Source organism: Silene latifolia, chromosome Y (genome assembly GCF_048544455.1).
Source record: "Silene latifolia isolate original U9 population chromosome Y, ASM4854445v1, whole genome shotgun sequence".
Taxonomy (NCBI): Eukaryota; Viridiplantae; Streptophyta; class Magnoliopsida; order Caryophyllales; family Caryophyllaceae; genus Silene; species Silene latifolia.
This window is the reverse complement of record NC_133538.1, coordinates 71566745-71587432: the sequence shown is the minus strand read 5'-3', so window position 1 is coordinate 71587432 and position 20688 is coordinate 71566745. Positions and strand designations below refer to the sequence as shown.

Below are 20688 nucleotides of genomic sequence, written 5' to 3'. Positions count from 1 at the left end.
GGAACTTCAGTCACCCAAGTCTGTCAAAGATATTCAGAAATTGACAGGCCGGGTAGCCGCCCTGAACCGGTTCATATCAAGATCCTCTGAAAGGTATAAAACATTTTACAACCTGCTCAAAAGAAACAAGCAGTTCTAGTGGACGGATGAACATGAAGCAGCCTTTCAAGACCTAAAATCTTATCTGTCATCTTCACCCTTACTGGCTAAACCAGAGAAGAAAGAACCTCTGTCAGTATACTTATCCGTCACTGACACAGCAGTCAGTGTAGTCCTTGTAAAAGAACAGGAAGGCCAACAACATCCTATCTATTATGTAAGTAAGAGCCTCTTGGATGCTGAGATGAGGTATGAATTACTTAAAAAATTTGTCTTAGCGTTAACTATGTCGTGTACTAAGCTACGTCCCTATTTTGAAACCCACCCCATTATAGTCAGGACCAACTTACCCATAAAATCTGTCCTACGCAAGCCTGAATTATCAGGTAGGATGGCCAAGTGGTCAGTTCAACTTAGCACATATGATATTTCCTTCGAACCCAGGACAACGATCAAATCGCAGGCCTTAGCAGACTTTGTGGCTGATTTCAGCCCTAACCTAGAACCTGACCTGAAAAAAAAGGTTAGTCAATTAGAAAACAAAACTCCAAACCAAGAATGGACTTTGTTCATAGATGGGGCATCTAATGCCAGAGGGACAGGGTTAGGATTAGTGCTTAAATCGCTACAGGGAGACATGATAGCTCATGCTATAAGCTGTGAATTCAAAGCTACTAACAATGAAGCGGAATATGAAGCTCTGATAGCAGGCTTAAAGGTATGTCTAGACCTCGGTGTTCAAAACCTAAAGGTAAAAACCAATTCACTTTTAATTGCTAATCAAATAAAGGGAATTTATACGGCCAAGGATGCAAAAATGATTTTGTATTTAGAATATGCAAAAAACCTTAACGCTAAATTTGCTTTATTTGATATAGATCAAATATCAAGAGACCTGAACATGAAGGCTGATGCTTTGGCCAGCCTAAGTTCAAATTTTACCCCCGCAGTTTTCGATAAAATACCAATTATTCATTTATTAGAGCTGGCTATCATCAAGGCTGAACAAGTCAACCCTGTCAATCAGGATAGTAATTCTTAGACCAAACCTTATTATGATTGGTTTATCCGAGGAATACTACCTCAGGGAAGACACGAAGCAAGGGCTTTTAAAATCAGAGCTTCAACCTATGCTATTATCAATAACACTTTATTCAAGAGATCGCAGACTGGACCATACCTGAGATGCTTGGAGCCTGACGAAGCCAAACAAGTACTTCAAGAAATACACGATGGACATTGTGGTAACCATAAAGAAGGAAAAAGCCTGGCAAGTAAAGTACTCAGGACAGGATACTACTGGCCTACACTGAGGGCTGACTGCCTGGAATACTCTTCAAAGTGTGAAGCCTGTCAAGTTCATGCACCAATAATACATCAGCCATCTGAGCTCCTTCACTCAATTTCTGCACCCTGGCCATTCATGAAGTGGGGCATGGATATTAGAGGAAAGTTGCCTGTAGCTCCAGGACAGAAAGTATTCATGTTGGCTATGACTGATTATTTCTCCAAATGGATCGAAGCTGACTCTTTCAGGCAAGTAACCGAAAAAGAAGTAATATTCTTCATCAAGACGAATATCATTTGCAGATATGGAGTCCCATCAAAAATAGTATGTGACAATGGAACCAATTTGTGGGGAAAAAGACCAAAGCATTTTGCCAAGAATGGAATATCAACCTGGTAACATCAACCTCTGGATATCCAAAGGCCAACGGCCAGGCTGAATCCAGTAACAAGGTAGTTATAAGCTGCCTAAAGAAGAAACTAAAGAGAAGACGAGGCAGTTGGGCTGAGGAACTTCCATTAGTGCTATGGGCAGACAGGATGGCCCCAAAAACATCGACATGCCAAACACCCTACTCTTTGGTGTATGGATGTGAAGCTGTCATCCTTGTAGAAGTTCGGGTGCCGACATCAAGATATAGCCTGAACAACGTTGTAGCAAATAGAGACCTGATGCAAGACAACCTGATCCTGACAGAAGAACTAAGAGACGCTGCCAAAATTAGGATGACATCATACCAACAAGCAGTAGCCAGGGCTTACAACAAAAATGTTAGAATTAGAGTTTTCAGGGAAGGAGACCTTATCCTACGAAAAGTTTTTCCAAACAAAAAAAAAATCAGCAGGCAAGCTCGCCCCTACATGGGAAGGCCCTTACTTAATTGATTCAATCGTTGGACAAGGAGCATACAGGATCCAAACATTAGAAGGAGAAATGATCCCAAGATCTTGGAATGTAACACACTTGAAATTATTCCATATATAAAAAAAAACCTACGTCAGGCCAAAATCAGGTAAAACACTATATCTTTACTATTAGTGATTCAACCTGACATGCTACCTGAAAAATTACGTGTTTCATATGCTATATGAGCAATCCATGTCTATATATATATAACTAACCCAATTTCTCTTATTTTATGAATCCTGAACAATTATACATGATAAACGTTTATATGCATAAATATTTAGGATTGAGAGCTACTCTACTATACATAAGCCTCTTAAAAACAAAATCTTTGAACTTAATTGTGCCTAACGAGTTGGTAACCATCACCGGATACAGTAAATGTCAGGACCAATCAGGCATGAAATAATTGCCTGACCTGACTAGGTTTACTACACATATTTACAACCGGCTGGACGCAGCAAGACGGTGTAAGGGTGTGCTATCCCGACCATCAGTCTAAAAAGCCCTCCTGTCAGGCCGAGTACCAAGCCCTCCAGTCGGGCAGGGGACATAAGCCCTTCTGTCAGGCTGGTTTTCCCACCCCTTCAACCACTATGGCAAAAACCATACTTGGTTGAATTACTCACGATAGCTCAAATGACAGGACAAGTTCAAAAATGTCTTACAGGTTAACAAAATAAAGATTTTGACAGGTCCACATGATTGGAAAAACAAAGTTCACAGGTTCAAAAAATTCAAAAGCAAACAGAACATCAGGAAATAAGCAAAATTAGCCAAGCACTACTACAAATACAGGCTATAACAACGGTCAAAAACCGTTGTTATATAAAAAAGCGGACGTTGTTAAAGCGTCCGTTGTAGAAGGTTTTAACAACGGTTGGTTTTCTTAAGGAAACCGTTGTTAAAACTATTAAGAACGGTTTTATGTATAAAAACCCGTTGTGGAAAGTGTGACTCAATTTTGGGGGGAATGTTATAACAACGGGTTTTAATATACAAAACCGTTGTTATAACTAAAGACAACGGGTTGCTTGTAAATAACCGTTGTTGTTTGTTCTTAAAATATAAAAAAAAATTAAATTAAATATTACTAGATGCATGCATAATTACGGCCCGTTAGAATTCCGATGCATGCATTATTACTGACATCACTGTGTATATGAACGGACAATATGGAATGAGAAGGGTTAGTAATAAGATTTGAAGCAGCATTGAGAGATATGATGATTATGGCACAACTTACTAACATATATATTAATTAAAAAACAACTCAACCCACACATTGCTTAGTATAAATACATTGTATTATCTCAACTAACATTTCCATTATCTCAATATATACATCTCCAAACCCTAACTGCTAAAACAAACTCTAAATAAATAACTCTACTTAATCTTTCAAAACAAACTCCAAACTCCAACAAAATGAATGATTTCATCCTTAAGACTCTTACTATGATCGAGAACAACAACAGCTTCATCCGCCGGTTCCTCCATATTGAGGAAAGTTTCAGGAGCTACCTTGCGGATGCTCGATCCGCACTGAAGCACGCCAAAGAAGATGGCTTGACGAAGCAACAGCAGTTGTAGCTATTTGACGATATAGCAACTGCTGAACGGAACCTCCAAATAGCCAAGGAGGAGAGGACGGATACGATAGAGCAGAATAAGATCCTCTATGAAAATATAAGAATTGCATTTTTATATATGTAATTTTTTTTTAATTTATGTATTTATAAATATATATATATATATTAATTATGTTTATCTTGCTTCTTCATCTTGCTTCTTCATTGTTTTACTAACTAATTATGCGAACAATACTTAAACAAATAACATAATGGTCGATAAAAACACATACATGCAAAATAAATAAATAGAAAAAGAAAATAATGACGATGAAACTAACAAAGGATTTGACGGCGAGATTTACCCGATAAATACGTAACGTAAGAGACGATGAAATCAACAGTGACGGCGAGAAGAAAAAGCGACGATGAGAAAGAGAGAAAGAGAAAGTGTGTGTTTTGTGTTTGTTTGTCTGCTGTGTTTGTGTTTGTGTATTAAGGGTTGTGTTTTGTGGCTGCAGCAGACTTGTGTTTGTGTGGTTTATAGTATGGAAGGTATTGACAACGGTTATTAAATAACAACCGTTGTGAAATATGTTTTAACAACGGTTGTAAAAAACACCCGTTGTGATTACTTTTCACTAACTTTGCGCCAATTTTGCGCCAAATTATTAACAATGGTTGTTCATGTGTAACCCGTTGTTAAAACTAATAACAACGGTTTTTATAACCATACCCGTTGTAATTAATTTTAGTAAAATTCGCGCCATACATTCTACAACGTCTGTTGTGATTTTCGTGAATAATCGTTGTTAAAGGGGCGTTGTAGTTGCCTGGATTTGTAGTAGTGAAGGAAGGCCATTACTATCATATTAATAAAGCCCTTATCCCTTGGGGCAAAGGCACCGAAATATTCATTAAGCCCGGGATAGTCTCCCTGACCAACACAGAAACAAAGAAAATAAAATTGTTTGTCCTGGGACATCCCCCTGGATGGGCCAATACCAGCAAAGAAAATTCAAATTACTGCTTCTCCTTAGAAACAGCATCAGCACTCCCACTCTTGGCCTGACTAGCCTCAACATCAACATCCTGTTCCTCTGGAGAATCGACCTCTTGTTCATTGCCCATGTTGTGCAGATCAGGATACTTAGAGGCAGCGAAGGCCATCTCAGATTCAGGGTTCCAATTCGCCCTAGCCTCCATAGGCTCCGACATAGCAGCTGCCCTACCCTTAATATAAAAATACAGGGAGGCATCATCAAGCTTGAACTCTAAATCATCCCTCTCCAGGGTAAGCTCTTCATTCCTGTCCAGCGCCTCCTGTAAAAGCTGTTTGTTTGAGCCTGCCTTAGCCTTAGCAGCATCCCTCTCAGCCTGCGCCTTCACCAAATCAGCAGCCTTAGCAGCCAGGTCAGCCCGAGGAAAATCCAGTTCAGACTTCAGCTTATCATGATCGGACCTCATATGATCAATCCTGGCTACCAGAGAAGTATCATGATAAGCGTTGTGGAGACAAGCCGCGACACCCTAACCAAAAATAAAAAGAATAGTATAAATATTATGTCATAATAATAAAAACCTCCAAATAAAATACACATATTACGAAATATACATAATAATAAAAATGGCGTACCTCCCTTACAGCAGCCAAGGCACTTGCCAAAAGGTCGACGAGTGATCATGAAGCAACTGCCTGAGTAGCAGTCTCAATAGGATCAAGGGTGAGCATGACATCTGACTTGGAAGCAGCATAGTCCCTGATTTTTACTTTAGCAGCCTCTACATTATCTACCCTAGCTCTCACTTCCCTGACTGGGGCAAACATATCAACATCTTCTATTTTTCTCTTCTGAGCTGCTTCAGTAGAGGCAGCAGGAACAGTAGAAACCTTGGGAGCATCAGACAACTCGGTTAAATCAATAACAGGCTCAGCATCACCGCCTTCCTGGGAGCCTTCTTCCTTAATCTTAGCCAATTTGGCTGAAAGATCAGCCATACCAATTTTGGCAAGGCGAGTAGATGACCTAGTGGCTATAATACGAAACACTACATTAGCAATAAAAACTAACTATCATGGAAAAGCCAAAATAGGAAGAAAAAAGAAAACAAAATAGACTTACTGCCTGAAGTAGAATCCCTCATAGCCTTCGAAGGTTTAGGCACCCTGGTAGCACCATCAGCTTTCAGGCAGCGAGGAAGATGGCCAGCCCCGCAACAGAGAGGCCAAGACCTTTCCAATGGAGGAATAGCAAGAAAAGCAGAAATGTTTGCAGTACGGTACTCAGTTTCAGTAACCCAATCATAAACTGCGCACACATGAGGTATGATTCAATATAAGTTTATTTTTTACTAACGAATAAACATGCAGGATAAAAGGAGAAGCCAAAGTACTCACCAGCAACGCAAGCTTCATAGTTCAAATATGCCAGATCAGGGCCCATAGAATTGGTCCTGATAAACATGTACCCAGCAGCCCAGTTCTTGTCATGGCCACTATCCAGATTGCTGAGAAGGGGAGTAATGGAAGGCCTAACCTTGAAGCTTATACGACCAGGGTTGTTGGTCTTGACAGCATAATAGGTCTTCAGGTCATCAAGGGAAAACAAAATATTGTGTTTTTTTTGCAGAGATACTCAACAGAGCAGACTACTTTCCATACCATAAGCATCAGTTGATAAGAAGGGACACCGATTTCTTTAATAACCTCCACCATAAGAGGAGAGAAAGGAAGCTTCCAACCTGCCCTGAAGGCCCAGTCATGAATACAGAACCAACCAGGACAGGCCCAGTCAGTCCTGATAGGGGAATTTTCAGGGATGCAAACTTCGGAATCAACAGGAATAATTCCTTTATCTTTCAGCACCTTTTCAAATTCAGGCTTCAGGCGATTTGAGAGAGACTGATCATCTTTCAGAGCTTTTGTGGGTTTGAATTGGAAATCACCATGGAAAATTGAAATCATCTCGAGAGGAGAATCATTCGATTTATCAACCACAGGAGGTTGAGCAGCAGAAGATGAAGGGAGATTTTTAGAAGTAGTTTCTTCAGGGTTTTGCACAAGTGAAGTTCCAGGAGACACCGCCCCCTGGAAGATTTCTTTTTTGCGGCCATTGTTGAAGGATTGTTAAAAATTAATCGAAGATTAAAAACAGGAAATTAAGGAGCTTGAAGAAGAAGATTATTAGAAGAGAATAAAGTTGATTTTTTTGGTGAAGATCAACTTAAAGTGAGGAAGTATTTATAGTCGGTGAAACTAGGGTTTCAACCGCAACTTGGAAGGGTAATTATTAAGGAAGTTCCAGTAATTGCAACACGCGTCATAAACTGAACAACTAGCCGTTACAGAAGCTGGTTAGTCACAATTCAACCGTTGAGCAGTTTTCCATAATTAGAAGTTATCTCCTTAATTTTGTCCTGACTCATCGAAAATAAGGAGATAAGGGGCAATTATTGGGCCTGGAAATCCGTAGATATCCCTGATCAATATCTTATCTTGGCCTGACTGCCAGGGTGTCAGGATGTTAAGCTATCAGGACACATGACGATAGGCGTCAGGCCGTGGAGAGGACAACGGTCAAAATATCAGGATGATATTCGACCAGGAAGTCATATTATAAGAAGAATATACGCGCAGTAAGTAACAACATTAATTGGAAAGATTCTGCAATTAAAGGCAGGAATTAAGGACACAATAATGGATATTATTACGGGCAATTAAGACGGAATATTTGGCATTAATGATGAGATAATCCAGCCGTTCAGCAGTACTATATAAGGAGCACTTGGAAATCATTCGAAAGAGGAGAACAATATATATTCAAGCATACAATATTCTCTTACAACACTTAAGCTAATTACGATCAATTGTGCTAAATATTCGATATAATAGTGAAATCCTCTCCTGGTTTGGTGCCCGTGGTTTTTTCCCATTTAAGGGTTTTCCACGTACAAAATTCCTTGTCTTATTGTTATTCTTTTATCATACTTTAATCTTCTAGTATTATACCCTGTCAACCCGACTAACAGATTGATTAGACCTAGTTAACCCTACCTAGACTTACCCAGACCTGATTTCGCCTTGCGCAAAATCCACACAAAACAAGAAGTATGCTAGGAAGTCGGTTCACCATGGCAGTTAATAAACTCAGTCATAAATAGTTCAGACGATCTAATGTGAGAAGGGTAAGGGAAAGGTCCTTTCGGTCCGCTATCCGCCCTAGAATACAACTAACTTAACTTGCATCCTCATTAGTGCAGTCTACTGTTCATTCCAATCTTTCGATCTAGGTCTGAATTTAACCAATTTAACTAGTTTAGAATCGTGCACTCAACTAAACGATTACAATTATATTGTAATAAAACAGTTCTCACAATTCAATCGTCTAACCTATTCACAACATCGTTAACTCACTACCATGACTCCCCTAATCCTAACATAAAGGGATTTAGCTAATCATAATATTGATGGAATAAACAACAACGATATATGAATTAGCAAGAGACATAATATAAGAATAATAAAGATGAATCATAAACTAATAATAACAAAAATCAAACAGAAATTAAGAACAAAGATTAAGATAAAGTAAAGAGGAATTAAATTAAGAGTAAGAGTAAAGAGAGATTACAAGCTTGAGATCCGGAAATCAAGAGCAAAAATAACGTGAAAGGAGAAAGTAATAGTCTGCTTTAAAGTAATTAGGGATTGATTAAAGAGTAAAAGTTCATGCTCAAACCTAATTACGTCTTCCCTTATATAGGGAAGATATTTATTAAATAAACTAAAGTACTAATTAAGGTAATCACGGAATAAAATCCCGTGTAAATCAGCAAACCTCTCGATCGAGGCATTTCATTCCACTCAATCGAGCAGGTCTTCAGCCAATCCTCTCGATCGAACAAGAAGCACGTTCGATCGAGGACCTTCAAATCAACCTATTTCGATCGAGCTCAGCAGGGACTCGATCGACCATCTTGGACCACCAATACCACTCGATCGAATAGATAGACTAGGCAAAGTCTTCGATCGAGTGCTCAACACTAAAACAGCTCGTGTTCTTTACTTAGTTAGCTTCCGGGACTCCTTCACGCCTCCCGAGGCACAACACTTCCGCTCTAAATCCCCAATCTCCATAAATGCATGCTAAGAGGACTGAATAAGGCATGATTTTTACTACTTTCAGGTCCGTTCCTGCAAATGAGGCAAAACAAACCAAAGTAGCCTATTCGGGGCATTTTGCAATACAAAACTATAAAAACGACATGGAAATGCGGGCAAAAAGAGGCCAAGAGGACTATATAAATTGCACGTATCATGGACCCATGACATACATGGGGGAGTCGGGCCCATGGACCGGAGGAAGAGGAATACGGGTAGAAGACTAATGATGGTTGTGACCCCTGAAACTACAAATCTATACCTTTAGGAGCAAGGCAATTAAGTGGGAAACCCTAATAAACCCACTAGGGTTTATTCACTATATATACAAGGAAGACAAACAAGAGAAGGGATCCATTATTCATCCACACAAGAAAACACAACAGATACCGATACACAAATAATCATCCGACGGCACACAACCAAACTTACGTACCACAAACCAAAATCCATTGTGATATCACCATGACCTAATCATCATTAATTGCTCATTATCACCATCTTAGTATTCCATCTGCAAGCTACGTGTAAACCCACAAAAGCTCCTATTGTTATTCATTCACGCGCCAAGCTTCGGTCAGTTATTAGAGAGAAGTCATCCGTAATATATTGTATATTGTATTCGTGCTCCGGTAATCATATAGTGGAATATTGGCGGGATTCCGACCCCCCTGCGGTTATTTCCCACATCGGGTTTTTCGCGTCACCAAAATCTCTTGTGTCATTATTTTCTTATTTCGTCCTTTACTTTATTTACATCGTTACTCCTTCTAAATTACGTACATGTTCCGTCACAAATCACATATAATTTGACACCCCGATACGAGACTAAAAAGAGTCGGTCACTTTAACCCTAATTGGTAAAAATATACCAAAACAAACAATATGGACTTGAAGATTATGAGGAGAGAATTGGAGGGTGAATTATATTCTTATTAATATACTCTAAACCACTCAAAAGTAGGTGGTATAACAATCTTAGTGCAATATACTATTCTTATTAAAGTAAATAATATATGTTGAAATCGGAACATTAAGGTCATTAAAATACTTGGTAGTTGTTTGGGTCAAATTCTGCGTATTGGGCCGGCAGAGAAGTATGTTCATCAAGACTAGCATACGAATTGGGCCGAGTAAACTAATGGCCTTGAGGGGCCCGTAAGCTAAAAGCAATCAGGGAGATCTTAGGGAGAATAGGGAGAACAGGGCTACGGACAGCGAAGCATGGGCTGTCAGTTAGAAGAAGCCCAACAAGACCAGGATACATCTTTATTTGCCGCGCAAGTGATGCGTGTCATTTATATGATGTTTTACACCCTATTTTACACGCATTTCAGAGCTTAAATGTGTAGTTTATTGTACTATTTTCCCTATTTCCGTCTACTTTCGTGTTTTTGTATAATATTGGAGAAATGTGAAGAAACCAGCGGAAATCGAGCCGAATCCGTCCCTAAGTACTTAGCATTGCATTTGACATGGAGTAGTGACTCGAGAGATGAACTTGGTGCGCATTTCAAGGCCTGAAAGACATATTTGCGAGAATTTTAGAAGCAGATTGCCAGCTACAGTGGTCTATAGACTGACCTACATGGTCTATAGACCGTCAGAATGCTTTTCGACATTGCAGCCTTATTCATATGGCTATATCTCGAGTTCTAGACCTGATAATCGAGTGATTCTAATTGGAGGTGAAAGCTTATCCTCTTAGCTTTCCAACGCTGCGTAGAACGCCTGATTTGGCCAACTAACGAAGAAATGGCGGCTATTTCAAGATCGGTGCGCGCTGCAGGAATTGTCAGAATGCATTACTGTACAGCGCCTGTGGTCGATCGACTGGACTCAGTGGTCGATCGACCACACAACGAGCTGATGCGCAAATTAAAAAAAAAAGACGTGACAAAGCCCATTGTAATTAGGTTATGAGGATTAGGTTACGTGATAATTCCTTTATAACGTAACTCTTCCTCATCAGATTCATTATCATCTAGTTCCTAAAATACAGTAGCTATTTTCGTAGTTTAGAATTCTCAATAAAGTTCGCATCTTATTTTCGGATTCATGGCTTGTTCCTTTGTTTCGGTAATTCTAGACCCTTAATTTCCGTATTGTTTTATTCGTTTCATCAGAATTAGTTCTTGCTAGTTTAGAATCCCTAAGCCCTAATTTCTCTTTTATGCGGTTTTACTGTTTATTCAATTTAATTATGAATTGCATTATTCGCAACTTTAATTTCGTTTTCGTTATTAATACCATTATGAATATCTAAATACCCTTTGCTAAGATGTAGGGGATGTATGGCGTAGATGGCAGTACAATAGGTGAACCCGCATTAGGGCTTGGTTGATCGACTGGGTTAACTAGTCGATCGACTGAGCCGGTTGGTCGATCGACTGGGGTAGCTGGTCGATCGACTAACTTCGTGTCTGATTAGCACCGTATAATTCGTTAAGTGCAATATTTAACAATGAGACCGAGAGGAGACTTGTTAGATGCTTAGTTTTGAGCAACCCATAGATCGAAAGATAGGGAAGGGCATTAATTAACGAGTTGAGACGACTAAATTGCTGAGATCGAGAGATAATGTAATTTAGGCTTTAGGAATCACTTTTCAGGGCGAGAGCTAGCATTAGTGAGACTTAGGGACTAGTATCATAGGCCGAAAGGAGCTACTAGTTAACTTGGACCGAGAGGACTTGTTTTACCCATCCTACACGACTGTATTTCGGACTTACCTAGGATTTTGTGCCATCGCAGCTATAGTGAACCGACCGTCTTAGCATTTCTTTTATCATTGTTTACATCTTTTGCAACTTTTATTTGTTTATTTGGTTTATGTTATTAGATTTAGTTATAATTCTCATCAAATCCCCCTCATTGTTACCCTAAGACTAGAATATTAAACAATAGAAACTCCCCCGTCTCTCTGTGGTTCGACCTTGTTGCCACTAACTTCTGTTAGTTTCAATAGGTATTATAAATATTATTTTTTGCGCACACAACGACAGACATCAAATTTTGGCGCCGTTGCCGGGGAGGCAGCGCTAGTTTTAGTTGTTTTTAATTTTAGTCTTTCTTTCTTTAGTCTCAGGGAACTTCGGTTTCTTGAGACCGTTCTCATGTTTTATATTCTGAGTTTTCCACAGGAAGAGGATGAAATTTTTGGTGCTTATTTAGCCAGACTTTGGGAGTTTATTGAGCCCAGACGAGATGCCTTTTCTGATCTCCAAATATGCTGCACTATTTTCCGGCATATGAATGACCTTACGCGAGCATACCTCGAGTCTATAGGTAAGTGGGATTTCGAAGGAATCCCCGTAATTGAGGTATTAGAATTATTTAATTGGTTTCCTACTGAATCTCTTTAACCCAACTTTTCTCTTCATGTTGACTCAGATGAGGGGGTGGGTGAGACCTTAGAGACCGATCTAGGGAATGCTGACGGATACATAGAGGAGACCATTAGCGTGGTTGACAATCCTTTTTATGAGGATAGAACCCCTTTATGATTCTTGCACTGATAGTGAGGTCGATTTGGAGGATCTCTTTGAGAACCTCCCACTTGACGAGTCTAGCGATAAGGAGAGTGAGGAGGAAAATTTTGACAGTCTTGAGGTTAATTGGGATGTGTATGACGATATTATAGATGAACCTATTATAGAGGACCCGATTTACCCATTTGACTTTATCGCCCCTTGCATTTGGGATGATTATCCACCTTCTCCTTTAAATGACCAGATTTCTCCACCTCACAGTTCATACCCGTCTGAGCATCTTAATTCTACTAGCGTTATTTTTGAGTCAATTGCTCCCGAGCTCTCTAATTTTCCACCTGCGGATAATTTGAGATTTTATATTCCGCCCTTAGCTGGAGGGCAGAATTATTTTGAGGATGATTTTAGGAGCTGCCATAGGAAATTTGTTAGGCTTAAATGTTTTTACATTTTGATTTCCTATGTTATTTCTATCTTATGGTGCTACTTACAGTTTTGTGTAGCACATGCGCAAATGTATGATAGGTTGTGGAGAGCCTTGAGTTGTTTTGATTGGGCTCCATTAGAGTAAGCTGCTGAAGAAAAGAGGTCGAGCGGGACCGATCTGAAACCAGCGCTAGCCGGGAGGCAACCCGGATGTGATTTGTTTAGTTTTGCGAATAAAATTCATAGTTGTAAAAAAAAAAAAAAAAAAAAAAAAAAACTTTTAGTGTGTGCTTAGTTTAATTTCCGTCTTTAGACTGTTACAATTGGGTTTAGTGCAATTTTGGGCGCGTTTTTATGTGCATTTACAGGTTATTAGACCAAGTTAACTCAATTCATTGAGTTAATTCGAAGAAAGAAGTTGTTTCATCAGGTAGGTCAGTCGATCGACTGACCTAGCTGGTCGATCGACTGCCCTCAGCAGTACAGTACCCTCTGATCATCGTGAACTGGTCGATCAACCAGGACCATCGGTCAATCGACCACTGTAGCTGCTGTACTTCTTTCTTCAATTTAATTCTTTGCACGTAATTTACCGCTTCATTTTTGTTTTCTCAGATAATGCGCGGTATTTTCTGTCTTTTCAGGTACTTTATGGTAGCACTGCTGGCTACTAAAATCTCCAAGCTCACGCTGGTTTGGGGAGGTTTCCTTTTTCTGTGCTTAAAGTCTTGTGAGTTTTCGAGTTTAATTTCATGTCTTATTTAGTTATAATAACGCAAATTCCCGTTTCCCTTTTATTTCACTACATGATTTTGCACAATGGGGACATTGTGTGATTTGGTTTGGGGAAGGGTTTTGCATTGCATTCACATGTTTTATTGCATTTCTGTTTCACGTTTATTTCAGTTTGCATTGTTTATTTCATTTCCTATACATACAAAATTCATAAAAATTCAAAAATTTCAAAAAATTTCAAAAAAATTGCATGTTTATTAGCATATAGGTCGAGTCGGAACGGTAGTATTTCAATGATGACATTGCATTTTCAGCTGTTTTATGCCTAAGCCTTGCTAATTGACATGTTATTAGTAGAATCATATATGCATAGTCTACGAGTTTTCGTTAATTTACTTGCTGGACTTGAGACTTGACTTAGATTTTGGCAAACTACATCATATTTCTGAGGTTTAGAGCCTATAACTGGTGTCATTCATGATCGGTTTATCTAGGAATGTGAGTAGTCACTCCTTATGAGACGTGCTATATCAATATGCACAAATATGAACTTAATCTGCTTAATACCTGTGTGCATTCGATTTGTCGTTTGTTGACACATGTGGAAGAGGTATCCTTTATTCATTTTGCCCATAAGCTTCATAAAGCCAAAAATAGCCTTTTGTCCCTTTTACTACATCCTATATTTAGCCTGCCTTTGTCAAGCTAGTAGACTTAGTTTTTGGGAATGTGTTTATTGCGGTTTGGTTATTTTACTCTTTATTGAGATGTTGGTTAAATGGTGAAAGGGAAGGGCATTAATTAACGAGTTGAGATGACTAAATTGCTGAGATCGAGAGATAATGTAATTTAGGCTTTAGGAATCACTTTTCAGGGCGAGAGCTAGCATTAGTGAGACTTAGGGACTAGTAGCATAGGCCGAAAGGAGCTACTAGTTAACTTGGACCGAGAGGACTTGTTTTACCCATCCTGCACGACTGTATTTCGGACTTACCTAGGATTTTGTGCCATCGCAGCTATAGTGAACCGACCATCTTAGCATTACTTTTATCATTGTTTACATCTTTTATTATTTTTATCTTCTATTTAGTTTATATTTCTAGATTTAGATTTAATACATATCAAAACCCCCACAACTGTTACCCTTAGACTAGAAATAATAACAACTATTATCTCCCTACCTCCCTGCGGATCGACCCTTACTACCACTTGCTAGTAGTAGTTTGTTTTATAAATATTATTTTTTGATACTTACTTCGACAGGTATCAGCAAGCAATCTAAACCCTATTAGGGTTTAGGCCATATATATATATATATATATATATACAAGAGGGAGGAGGAGAAAGATTCATTCAGAGACCAATATAAAGACATAGTGCATTGTGCTAGCTAGATCACCATGCTACCTCTCTTGTACTCGTCCTTACATTAACAGCTAGTGCAATCATTGGAGGGGTACCGTCCCTTCCCGCGATCATTTCCCACAATGAGTTTTCCGCGTCACCAAATCTCTCGTGTTAACACTTATTTACATTTCTATCTTTCGTACTTAGTATTCATACAAACAATATAATCTACATATAACGCATAAGACCGCTTTGACCCAATTTAACCTAATTCGGTAGAAAAATACCAAAACAGTTTGGCGCCCACCGTGGGGCATAGTGGTCGTCATCGGTAATTACTCAATACAGAATGGACGAACGCAAACACGTATCATCAACATCATAAGCGGGGTCAGGAGGTAATCTGCCATTAATGCTGCCAAACCCCACCCAAAATCCAGTTTCAGCGGCTCAAACTCAGGCACTCGGACACGCGTCAAGAGTCACACCAGTGGCTAAAGTCACCTTACCTCCCAAGACTCCTACTGTAGGAACACACTCCAAGACGGATAAAGGACCTGGAAGCACGAGTCTCACCCCACCGCCGAGTCCAACACAAACTCTACCTAGTGGCATGGAAAATTTGCAGAAAGTGATGGAAAGCATGCGGGAAGACCAAAAGAAGGCAGAAGCCCAAGCAACAAGGAGAAACAGGGATCTTTGGGTGCAGATAGACATCCTGAGGCAGCAAGCAAGCTCACCAACAAGAACGGAGGTTGAGAACCAGGCCTCAGTAGCGGAGCCCATGCAGGGGGCATCAGGCAGTAGAAGTCAACCACGACAGATTCCAGTCGAGCTGGTAACCAGGTTGGATCTGACAGTGGTATCAACAGGAGAAAGGATAGTCCCATAGGGAATAGGATACCTCACACCAGATAGCTGGAAGCCAGCCAACAATACAGAAATAATCCCAGGTAATATTCCGGCCAATAACTTCGTTATAACTAAACAGACACCTGGTGCAGGATCCATAGGCAGTCTGCAAGTAAGCTGGCATCAAGGGACGCTTATGACATAAACCCCATTGGATAACACGCTGCACCAGAATCCTAGGGAACTCTGGCCTCCAAGCAGCATTTAGAATCAGCAGCTGATTGACAGCCGTAGCACGGACTCAGGTGGCCTGACAAGCAAGCAGTACCAAGAGTTGAGAGAGATGCTGAGCGGGGTCCCGGGGATGCCGCCTCCACTTGAAAAGGCAGCACCTGATAGCTATGTTGACTCACCATTCGTGGATGCAATATCAATTTTCGCCATGCCAAAGGGATTCAACAACCCGAATATGACTCTCTTTGACGGCACAACGGACCCCTTTGATCACGTGAGCCAGTACAAACAAAAGATGATGACCGTAACAGCCATTGGGCATGTAAAGGAGGCCTGCATATATAAGGGGTTCAGATCTACATTGTCAGGCCAGCACTCCGAAGGTTCGTGAGTCTACCTAACAGATCGATATCCACATTTGTCGATCTGGTAAATGCGTTCACTCAGCAGTTTTCTAGCGGCCAGAAGCCACAAAAGCACGCTGGCGACTTATACCGGATCGTCTAAGGCGCCAACGAGACCATTGGGGAATTCAACACCAGGTTCAATAACGAAAAGGTGGCAGTACAGAGTGTGACGTGTCAACAACTGTGGAAGCATTCAGGAGGAGCTTACACCACGGGTCAGACCTATATAAGCAGCCGACTATGCATCCTTGTCATAGCTTTGAGGCAGTGCAAGAAAAGGCAGCAGCAGCAATCAGACTGGAAGAAGACGTGCTAGATAGAGCCAGCATACCGAGAACGCCAAGCGTATCCAGTACGTCGGCCACAGAAAAGTCAAGCAGTAAGAAATCCAATGGAAAGAAGGAGGAGAGATACAGACCATATGGTAGAAGAATGTACAGAATTGACAATAGAGAGGAGAATCAGCAACTCCCTACGCTGACAGAGTATGGATTCACAACTAGCGCCGGAGGAATTCTGAAGGCGCTCAGAGAAATGGGAGATGGAGTAAGGTGGCCTAGGCCACCAGTAGAAGGACAATCCTGGCGAAAAGACAGTAAGAAAAAGTGCGAGTTCCATCGTGACATCGGACATACTACGGAGGTTTGCTACACTTTACGTAGGGAAATCAGACGTCTGTACGAGCAAGGGGAGCTGAGCCACCTATTACCACGTGGGGGCAAGCAGCAGGATAAGGTGGGCTCTGCAAAGCCCACTGCACCGCCCACATGCACCAAAATAATAAACGTGATAACAGACGTCTCAGACCTAAGCGGACTGACATATTCGGCGGCAAAGAGACGTGCCACTGAAACTAAGGGAGACAAGCCGAAGACCTCTTGCAGAGTTTCCCACAGCAACCTGCCTGCTGTCGCCTTCGACGAGGAAGATATCCATGACAGCCACGAACACTACGATGCACTTATCATAACACTGTTAATGGCCAATTGCACGGTTAGAAAGGTTCTGGTAGATACTGGTAGCTCGGTCAATCAAATCATGCTGAAAACCATAGAAAACATGGGGTTCAGCGAGAAGGACTTGCAAAAGAAGACCATCCCGCTGGTAGGATTCATTGGAGAAACAACTAACTCACTAGGGGAGATCGTGATCCCAACCTACGCAGGAGGAATCAATAAACAAGTAAGATACTTGGTCATAGATGGACCATCTACCTACAACGTTATCCTCGGAAGGCCTTGGCTGCATCTAATGAAGGCAGTCCCTTCAACATATCATCAATGTGTGAAGTTCCCCACACCCTGGGGAGTAGAAAAAGATCGGGAGGAAGCCAGAGGTTGCTATAAGAAGGCACTGAAGTGCACAACTAGTCCTCCAGCATAGCAATTACAGAAGCAGCACGTCCAGGATGAATACATCGAGCCCTCAGCCGAGGAGCTGGACCAAATCAACCTGGACAGGCTGCACCCAGAGAGAACGGTACTAATAGGGGCAGGGTGCACAGGTGACCTCCGGCAACACCTAATCAATTTATTGCAAGCCAACATGGATTATTTCGCATGGTCCTATGATGACATGGTAGGGAATAGACCCATCTATCATAACATATAAGCTCAGTGTATATCCAGGGTGCAAACCTATTGATACGGTCGTTTTGTACCAAAAATAAATACCTAAGTTACTACTAACAGAAGTCAGCGGTAAGTAGGGTCGATCTCCACAAGGCGGCTAAATTGCTATCTATCTGTTTAATTCGGTCTGTCAGGGTGTCACAGAAATGGGGGTTTTGATTGTTGAAGTAAACTAATGAAGCTGAGGCAAGAGAGAAATGAATGTAAGAAATTAACAGAAAGAGAAAGGAATATGCTAGGAGTCGGTCTACCGTGGCAGCTACACTATCGGGTCAACTGAGTCGATTAAACTATTGATAAGAAGAGCTATGGTCGTCACCTTTCGGTCCTTAAACCGCCCTAGGGTCTCCTAACTTAGCTTTCACCTTAATTAGGTATTACCTATTGTAATTAAGCAAGCCTTCCCTCCCAATCTTTCGATCCAGTTCGGGGTTAACTAGATAAATTGGTCTCCTGCATGCATTCATTTGACCTAATAACAATTAAATTGCCTAATACAATTCTTATCGCAAGACTAATCTAATCAATTCAATCCTATCATATTACTACCACGGCTTCCCTAATCCTAACATATTAAGAGAATTAGCTAGACATGGGATAAAGAAGAATGAGAATAAAGGAAGTAAGAACAATAAACATTAAATAAGAGTAAGGAAGAGAAGAAAGAAATACTGAATTAGATCCGGAAGAGAGTAACAGTGGCAAAGTATGATCAAGTTCCAGAGGAAAAAGAGAGAGAGTCCGAAGAGAATCTAAATGACGTCCTAATCTTCCCATTTATAAGAAAATAGGATATGCTAAACCTAATTAACGGAATTAAAGCTAAAAAGCCCAGCCCATAGCGAATCCACTCGATCGAGTGGAATAAAACCACTCGATCGAGCAAACTCAGCCAAAAACTGCTCGATCGACCAAGAATAGAGCTCGATCGAGTAAATGCTATTATTGAACTGGTCGATCGAATGAATAAAGTGCTCGATCGACTGTTTATTAGACCTAAAACCACTCGATCGACTAGAAAAACACTCGATCGAGTGGAAACTAACTTCAGCAGCTCATTAATCACGTTAGTTCAGCTTTGACTTGTCCTTTTAGCTCCCGAAATAGCTTCACGCATCCCAAGACAGCTATAATTCCCGCTCCAAATCCACTCTTCCTCCAAATGCATGCAAAACGGACGGTAAATGGCTTGATTTCACTATTTTATGGTCCATTCCTGCAATTAAGACAAAATACACCAAAGTAGCATATTCGGGGCATTTCGTAGCATAAAACCACGATAAAAGCATAGAAATACGTGCATAAAATAGGCTAATAAGACTATATAAAATACACGTATCACCTATACAATAGAGACGGAGAAAATTCGCAGCTGAAAGAAACAAGGTGATCAACCAGGAAGTGGATAGCCTACTAGCAACAAACAAAATAAGAGAGGTGAAGTACCCAGAATGGCTATCAAACGTGGTAGTAGTGCCCAAAAAGAATGGGAAGTGGAGAGTATGTGTGGACTTCACCGACCTCAATAAAGCATGCCCAAAGGATCCCTTCCCGTAGCCACATATCGACGCAATGGCAGACGCCACAGCCGGACACGAGATGCTAACATTCCTGGACGCCTGGAGTGGCTATAACCACATCAAGATGGATCCAGCAGATCAGGAGAAGACAACATTCGTGTCAGAAAGAGGTATATACTGCTACAATGTCATGCCATTCGGCCTGAAGAACGAAGGATCTACATATCAAAGACTGGTTAACCGGATGTTGAATGAGCGGATCGGAAGAACTATGGAAGTATACATTGACGATATGGTGGTCAAATCAAAGAAGGGCAAAGATCATATGTAGCATCAGGCAGAAACCTTCAGCACACTCAAGGAATACAAAATGAAGCTAAACCCCTCTAAATGCACCTTTGGAGTTTCATCCGGGAAGTTCTTGGGCTACATAGTAAACCAAAGGGGAATAGAAGCTAGCACGGAGCAAATAAAGGCGGTACTACAATTATAGTCACCAGAAAAACCAAAGGACGTGCAACGGCTAGCAGGGAAGGTAGCAGCCCTTAGCAGGTTCATATCGAGATCCTCAGACAAATGCAGGTTATTCTATGATATATTAAGGAAGAGCCAAAGATTCGAGTGGACCCCAGAGCACGAGCAAGCGTTCAGAGAGCTGAAGCATTATCTCAGCACTCCACCACTTCTATCAAAACCAGAGCAAGGAGAACCATTGTTCCTTTACCTAGCCGTCATAGAGGTGGCAGTAAGCGCAGTCCTAGTCCGGGAGCAGGATAAGGAGCAACGACCATTCTACTACGTAAGTAAGTCTCTGCTACCAACAGAGACCAGGTACACATCTCTCGAAAAACTGGCACTTGCACTTGTAATTGCATCTTACAAACTGCGCCCTTACATTGAGTCTCATACCATACATGTTGTGACTAACTACCCGCTAAAATCTGTAATGAGAAAGCCTGTTTTGTCAGGCAGAATGTCAAAATGGTCCGTACACCTTAGTGGATATGACATTAGGTATGA

At 40.8% G+C, this 20688-nt stretch overlaps 1 protein-coding gene across 1 annotated transcript; it reads left to right on the top strand.

Moving 5' to 3' along the window:
- The first annotated feature begins 16240 nt into the window (after nt 1-16240).
- Nucleotides 16241-17900, top strand: LOC141628313 (uncharacterized). Its single transcript, XM_074441472.1, has 3 exons — nt 16241-16493; nt 16669-17159; nt 17244-17900. The coding sequence occupies exons 1-3, from the start codon at nt 16241-16243 to the stop codon at nt 17898-17900; spliced, it is 1401 nt and encodes a 466-aa protein (XP_074297573.1).
- Nucleotides 17901-20688: the final 2788 nt, after the last annotated feature.